Source organism: Echinops telfairi, unplaced genomic scaffold (genome assembly GCF_000313985.2).
Source record: "Echinops telfairi isolate 266 unplaced genomic scaffold, ASM31398v2 ScPeMD7_7457;HRSCAF=8495, whole genome shotgun sequence".
Lineage (NCBI taxonomy): Eukaryota > Metazoa > Chordata > Mammalia > Afrosoricida > Tenrecidae > Echinops > Echinops telfairi.
The window spans coordinates 28,529,300-28,536,428 of NW_022111357.1; the positions used below are offsets into that span (position 1 = coordinate 28,529,300).

General features: G+C 59.8%; 1 protein-coding gene across 1 annotated transcript in view; it reads left to right on the forward strand.

Annotated features, from left to right (window-relative positions):
- The first annotated feature begins 6 nt into the window (after positions 1 to 6).
- ATP13A2 (ATPase cation transporting 13A2) overlaps positions 7 to 7,129 on the forward strand; it is a 24,692-nt gene continuing 17,569 nt past the window's right edge. Inside the window, exons 1-6 of the mRNA XM_045298946.1 lie at positions 7 to 25; positions 5,261 to 5,355; positions 5,458 to 5,640; positions 5,824 to 5,882; positions 6,056 to 6,161; positions 6,387 to 6,466. Of these exons, the coding sequence (XP_045154881.1) occupies positions 16 to 25; positions 5,261 to 5,355; positions 5,458 to 5,640; positions 5,824 to 5,882; positions 6,056 to 6,161; positions 6,387 to 6,466 (533 nt within the window). The 5' untranslated portion in view covers positions 7 to 15. The remainder of the gene's footprint in view (positions 26 to 5,260; positions 5,356 to 5,457; positions 5,641 to 5,823; positions 5,883 to 6,055; positions 6,162 to 6,386; positions 6,467 to 7,129) is intronic.

The following is a 7,129-nucleotide window of genomic DNA, read 5'->3' on the forward strand; positions in this document are numbered from 1 at the left end:
GCGGGAGGCGCCGGCATGAGCGCAGGTGAGTGCCGAGCCCGGGTAAGCCAGCCGGGAGCCCGCACGGACCCGGCCTGCTCCTGATCGCACCTGCAGCAGTGACACGTCCACCTTGGGGGCTCGGCCGGGTCTCCAGCCCAGCCCCCCTCCCCAGGCTCAGGAATTGGCTCGAGGCTTCCCTTGGGGGCCCGGGAGTCTCCGTGCTGGTGCCCCCCGGCCCGCCTTCCCCAGCCCAGCTGCCCTGAGAGGGCGATCCCGCGCAGGTGCAAGAGCGAATTGGGAGCCTGGCGTCGGGGACGGCCACCGCCCACTGCACTCTGGTCCTTAGTGACTCTGTTCAGGTAGGGCCGGTGGAGGCAAGCGTCAGGAAGGCCGCTGCAGCCAGGGGCATCGGGGGTTCCCTCCCTCCGGGCTGGTGCCCCTCATGGCCAGATGAATGATCTGTATCACAGAAAGCCTAGTCCCCTTCCCCCACTGATAGGCGAGTCTTGGGGCACCAGCCATCCATCCCTTGGGCCCCAGGCTCCCAGAAGTAGCTTGTCATCACCCGGATCTAAGGACCACACCCTCCAAGCACCCTTTTCTGGCCGGAGTGGAATGTGAATGAGGTCTCTCGGTGTGGTGCCGCACCCCACCCAAAAGCTCCACTGGCAGAAAGGCCTGCCAAGTTGCCCCCATCAAGATTACAGCCAAGGAAATACGAAGGAGCAGTCCCCTCCTCACACCAGGGGCCACCATGAGTCAGAACCCGCTGGGCAGCAGCTGTGGGTGTGTGGTGGCTGTGAATGAGACCCTTGGCCCAGCCACACGGACCTGAGACCTCAGCCATGGGCCCCCCAAGGCAGGGCCCGCTCTGCAGTCCCCATCTCTCGATCCCCATCTCCCCCCACATCCCACCCTTCTCAGGAGAAGGGAGGAGGACTGGGGGAAGCTGGCTGCCTGGTTCACAGATACAGCGATTGGGATGCTGATAGATCTTCATGCGCTCCCCCTGGCGGGTCCCAGGGCAACCATGATGAGAGGAGGCAGCACTGCTGCCCTGGGCGGCTGCCAGGTCACCAGCAGGAAGCCCAGCTTCCGCAGGAAGCCAGAGGTTCCCAAATTTGGGCTTTGACTCCAACCCCTCCAGGTTCACTCGCCCCTCTGTGCACTGTCTTTCCAAACCAAACCAAGCCCTCTGAGATGGAGTCCATGGCGGCCCTATAGAATGGAGCAGAACTGCTCCTCAGGGTTAGAGGTGTGTCCATCCTTACGGGACCAGATAGTTCACCCTTAAGGGGTGCCATCCCCCATACTTCGCACAGGGCAGTGGGGGCGCTCTGCGGACCAGCTAAGAGGAGCGGGACCCTCAGACCCCCCCCTCCCCCATGTCTGGCTGCTTCCAAACATCACAGCCTGTTCCTCAGCTTCCCCAACTGTGAAGTGGAGATAATAAAACGTCCCCTCGCTGAGTCAGTGCTGCTAACACTGCATCCAAGGCGCTGCCAGGTCAGAGGTCAGTTGCGCTCCTTCCAAAGTGCTCCAACAGTAAGGGAGCTCCAACACAGCAACGCCTGCTGGGGTGCCTGAGCCAGGGTGCTGCCAGGGAGCCTGCGATGTGTGCGGGAAAACGTGTGGACACCCGAGTTTGGGCAGGTGTCAGGTGGGAAAGGTGCCTTTACTTGGGCCCGGGGCTGGGACATCCTCCCTCAAGCCCCTCTCCCTTCCCTCTCCTCCAAGCTTGGCTGGGGAGAGCGCCCTCCTGAAGTGCAGGCTGTAGGGTAGGCCCAAGAGAGAACCTTCCAGAGTGAACGCTGTTTGGATGCTGGGGGAGCAAATGAAGGAGGAGCCTCAGTAAGCAGCAGCTCCCGGGCTCCTCTGCACTTCCCAGCAGGCAAGGGGTGGGCACAGTGACTCCTAGCAGTGTCACCCTCATGCACAGTTATGGCAGTGAGAGGGATGGGCAGCCACCCTTTGATTCCGTGGGTCCTGAGCCCACACTGCGTAGGAGGCCCTGTGAGCAGGGCCGGTGAGGCCCCAGGTGAGCTCTGTAGGGAGCGTGTGGAGTCTGTGGGTGTGGTGAGCAGAGAAGCTAAGAGACAAGTCCATGAACACCTGCCCCTCCAAAACTCAGTGTCCTCACTTGCAAAATGGGGGGAGAGAAACCAGATCAGTGGACTGGTTCCTCTCCCAGGGCAAGCCCAAGCCGCTGGCCTGCAGGGCCACAGGCACGGCAGAGTTGTACCCTGGGCGCAGGGAGAGTGGTGGCACAGGCCAGGAGAGCCTGAGAAGTGGGTCACAGCAGAAACCACACCTCCTTGGCAGCCCAGCCTGCATCGGCCCACGTGGCAGGGCTGCTGCTCAGGCTGCCCTGGGATTTTCACCCTGCAGGTTGGACGGGAAGCCCAGAGAAGCTAAGGCCTTGCCTTAGGAAACACTGAGGGTGCAGTGCTTAAAGGCAGGGACTCAGGAGCCAGGCTACCTTCCGCTGGCCAGGCGGCCTCAGGCAGCTTACCTAACCTATCTGGCTCTCGGTTTTCTAATCTGCAAAACAAGGATTAAAAGGGGCACCCACTTCCTGGGGTTGTGGGGAGGAAGACATGGAAAACTGGGCCTGGCTGGAAGTAAAACCCCCACAGCCTGAGGGGCCCATGCTTTCCCTCACGGGAGCCCCCCTAGAACAGCCCTGATGGCCACTGACTGCCCACCGTGCCCCGCTCTTAAGGAGCAGGTCTCCAGGGAGGCGAAAGGCTTTGGCAAAAAAAGACATTTTGGGACTCCAGGGTCAACAGGACTGGCAGGCTCTTAAAGAGAGCCTCGTTGATGGCAAAGGACCTGAGACTCCAGCACACCACGCTGTGTCAGGGTGCCCCATCGGCTGCTGCTTGTCCATGGTCTGACATGAGGAAGGGAGGGAAGCCATGCTCCTGCCCTGACAGGCCTCGCTTGGGGCTGGGCTAGCACCAGAGGAGACCAACTGGTGTCCATGGTGCCCCACAACTCCAGGGTCCCGGGCTGGTTCCCCCTGCACTCAGGGGACAACTCAGACCCAGGTGGCCTGGCCCACCTGTCTGGAGGCTACATTCCATCCAGTTAGTGGCTATAGTAAGAGTATAAGAGATGTGTAACTATGTGTGTGAAATGATGTGTGTGAGGGGGTGGGGCAGGGAGTATGTCTATACACATGAGGGTGAATGTAGTGAGATGGTGTGTGTGGCGGGGTATGTGAATTGTAAGAGTATGTGAGAATGTGTAACTAACTGCGTGTGTGAAATGGTGTGTGTATGTGAGGTGGTATGTCTATATATATGTGGGTGGTGTTGGGGTGTGAATTATATAAGTGTGTGAGAACTATGAATGTGCGTGCAATGGTATGTGAGGTAGTGTGTCTGTGTATGTGTGCAAATGTGGTGAGATGCCCATCACACCGACTTCATAGAGTATTCCTCGCATGTAGTGCCAGGGGCAGAGCCCACCATTCAGTGTGTAACTTGTTTAATAGTGAGAATGTGTAAATGTGCATGTCAGAGTGTGTGTGAAATGGGGTGTGTGTGTGTGTAGTGGTGTGTGTGTGTGTGTGTGTGTGTGTGTGTGTGTGTGTGTGTGTGTGTGTGTGTGTGTGTGTGTGTGTGTGTGTGTTGAGAGGCCCCTGATTTCAAGCTCTCCCTGAAGGAGTGACCCCACCATTAGTTTCGACACCGGCTCAGTTGACGAGGGAGGGGCTGGCCATCGGTGGGGATCTGGCTGTTGAGGGCTCCAGGCCTCAGGATGGGCAGGCCTGTGTCTGGCAGTGTGGAAGGGCCGGTCTGTGCCCCTCTGAGCCACAGTCCCCTGCCGTGTAAATGGTCCCCTCATGGCTGAGGGTCAGGCCTGCGAGCCTTCGAGACTTCTCCTATCTCCCAGGAAATCCCTGGCGGATGTCTTGAGACTTCTCCTATCTCCCAGGAAATCCCCCCCGGCTGACTTCGCTGCCCTTGTTATCATTATGACCGCTGTAATTACGGTTGCCTCGCACGTGAGAAGATGCAAGCTGGGGAGCAGAGAGGGCAGGCTGCCTGGTCTGAGGGGTCACGTGGCCCCAAGTTGCAGGAGTTCCCAGGCGGGGCCTCACAAGGTCCACAGCAGAAGCCTGGGGCCAACCCGTCCGCTGTGCTCCTCCCACCTGCTTGCTGTGTGACCTGTGCCAGCTACTCGACCTCTGAGCGTCCTTGTCTCCTGCCAAGGGGATGCCCATCACACTGACCTCAGAGAGTCAGACCTCAACCTGTGGGTCGCGACCCCTTTGGGGGGTTGAACGACCCTTTCACAGGGGTGGCCGGATTCGTAACAGTAGCAAAATGACAGTGATGAAGTAGCAATGAAAATAATGTTATGGTTGGGGGGTCACCACCACATGAGGAACTATATCCAGGGTCGCGCCATAAGGAAGGTTGAGAACCACTGCATTAGAGTATTCCTTGAATGTAGTGTGGGAGGCAGAGAAGGAAGAGACCCCGAAAGTCACCCTCCCTATACTGCAGTGGACCCCCCCACCCACTGGCTTCCCTGCCCCCAATGAACTTTTCCAGAAGTCCTCTGAAACCTGCAGCCACCCTGCACCCACCTCTTGCTCAGCACTGTCCAGCGGGCTTGGCGAGGGCACGGGCATCAGCATGCCTAGCAGGTGCTCCAGGGGCCAACCTTAGAGATGCTCTGACGGGGCTGTCTGAGGATGGGAGCAGTAGCCCCCTAGCCCACTGCAGAGTACCCCTGTCTGTCTGCCCACTGCACCAGACATGTCCCCTCAATAGAGCTGTCAGCTGCTGTTCCCTGAGCCTCAGCTCCTCCCATCTGTGAAATGAGCATCCTGTTAACTGTGCAGGTGGACCCCGGCAGCAGCTTCTCTCCCCAGGCTTCGAGGGCCCCTTCCTCTCCTGCCCACACCTAGTGGCTGGGTCCCCCTACCTGTGTCCGTTCTTCTTCTTTCAGGGTCCGAGCAGGCTCCACAGCTGCCTTGCAGGCCTGACACTCATCTGTCCAGACTCAACTTCTAGCCTCTGGTCACGGGGGTGGGGGTGGGGGTGGGGGGAGTATAAAGCCAACTGGTGTAAAGTGGGCTAGCGAGCACAGAGTACAGACCTCCAAGCAGTTGAGTCACTGATGATGGAGCAGCATGCGCCACTTGGGGCCCACACCCAACAGAGATCTTGAGACACAGCAGGAGTCAGCAGCAGCGGCCAGATGCAAGACATATGGGGACCTCAGACCAGCATGTAAGATGACCGTGTCCCTCTGTCCACAGACAGAAGCCCCCTCGTGGGCAACCCACCCGCCAGCTATGGGACCCTGACGATAGAGACATCTGTCAATCCCCTCAGCTCCTCAGTTTCATCTGTGGTAAGTTTGGGGGCGCAGAATACCCCAGCCCACCCTAGCACCCTGGCTGCCTTCTCCCACCTTGCCCCTCACTGGCCTTCTCTTGCCGGCCGGCCTCCACAGAGGCTCAGCGGCTACTGTGGCCATCCATGGAGGGCCATGGGCTACCATGCCGTGGTCTGGCTGATGGCTGGGATCCCTTTGCTGCTGTTCCGGTGGAAGCCGGGGTGGGGCGTGCGGCTCCGGCTCCAGCCCTGCACCCTGGCCCGCGCCGAGACACTCGTCATCGAAACAAGAGACCAAGAGGTGAGGCTCCGTCTGGCTCCTCGGGGAGGACATTCTCTCTGGGCCTTGGCCTTCCCATCTGAGCAGTGGGCACACGGGTGGTGGATCCTGAGGAAGCTGCCAAGCACCCTGTTGTCTACCTTCCCCAGGGCCTCCCAGCCTGGGGGCTTCCCCAGGACTGAGCCCCAAACTCCTGTGTTCCAGGATAGTTCCTGGCAGCTCCACACTGTCCAGGTGCAGACGGAAGCCATCAGCGAGGCCAGGTGAGGCAGCAGCGTTGCCCCCTCCCAGAAGCCCCTGCTCCCCCTCCCCTCCCTCTAAAGGCCCTGAGCTTAGTAGCCCCAAATCCCAGGGTGGATGGGTGATTGTGGGGCATAGAGGTGCTGAGAAAACATCCAAGTAACACACTCCAACCCCCACCCAGCTACCTCCCCAGCCTGGACCCAGTGCAGCCAGAAGATGGCCGGAGCCAAGCCGCCGTGGGAGCAGTACCAGAATACACGTGGCAGGACACCACTCGGCTCCACCAGAAGGAGGAGGGGGTCAGTGACCCACCAGCTGACTGCTGGACAAGCCCCCACCCCTCTGGACCTCAGTCTCACCTGTGTACAAGGCGGGGGCGGGCCCCATATTCTCTGAGCACCTTCTGGAATGCTGTCTGACCTTGGCTTCACCCCCAGCCTCATCCCATGACACCGGTCTCTGTTCCCTGCTTCTCCCATTCCCCTCTCCCTGGGCATACACCTACCCCACCTTCTCCCACCCAGATGTGTGTGCTGCGATACTACCTCTTCCGGGGCCAGCGCTATGTCTGGATTGACACCCAGCAAGCCTTCTGCCAAGTCAGGTAGGGTCAGGGCAGAGCCATGCAGGCGTCCTGAGTGGGAGCAGCGGCTCTGGCCTCTGCATGGGGGACCTTGGGCTGTCTCTGCCCTTGCCCAGCCTCAGTCCGCAGCAGGAGGCAAGCCTGCCCCAAGGGTGGGCTCTAAGGGTGGGCTCCAAGGTGGAGCGGCGCGTTTGGGCCACAGCCTCCGCCCCCGGTAGTCCTGGTCGGTGCAAGAGAGAGGGCTCTGGGACCAGGCGGCCGGCTGAGTCTAGTCCATTTTCTCCCCACTCCTAAGCTCCTCATGGGGGCCTGCTCGCCGCGTGTCCCCGAGTCTTGGGGGTGGCCCAGGAAACAGCTAGGGACGAGGGGTGGGGAGGGAAGCAGCCAGCAAAAGCGCCTGGCATTTGGTCCCAGTCGGAGCACGCACCTCTGGTTCCCTCACCCAAGGTGGTGGGGGGGGGGCCGAAGGTGGGTTCTTGAGTCCCACATCACCCACTGTGTTAGTCTGGGTACTTTGGAGAAACAAGTCCACAGCAACTCATGGATAAGAGAGAGTTTTATGCAAAGAAAATGTGCATCACGAAAACATCCCAACCCATTGCTGCCCAAGCCCACAAGTCCAACATTAACCCATACCCAACACCAGTCCACAAAGTCCTCCACCTCACAAAACAGAGGTAATGA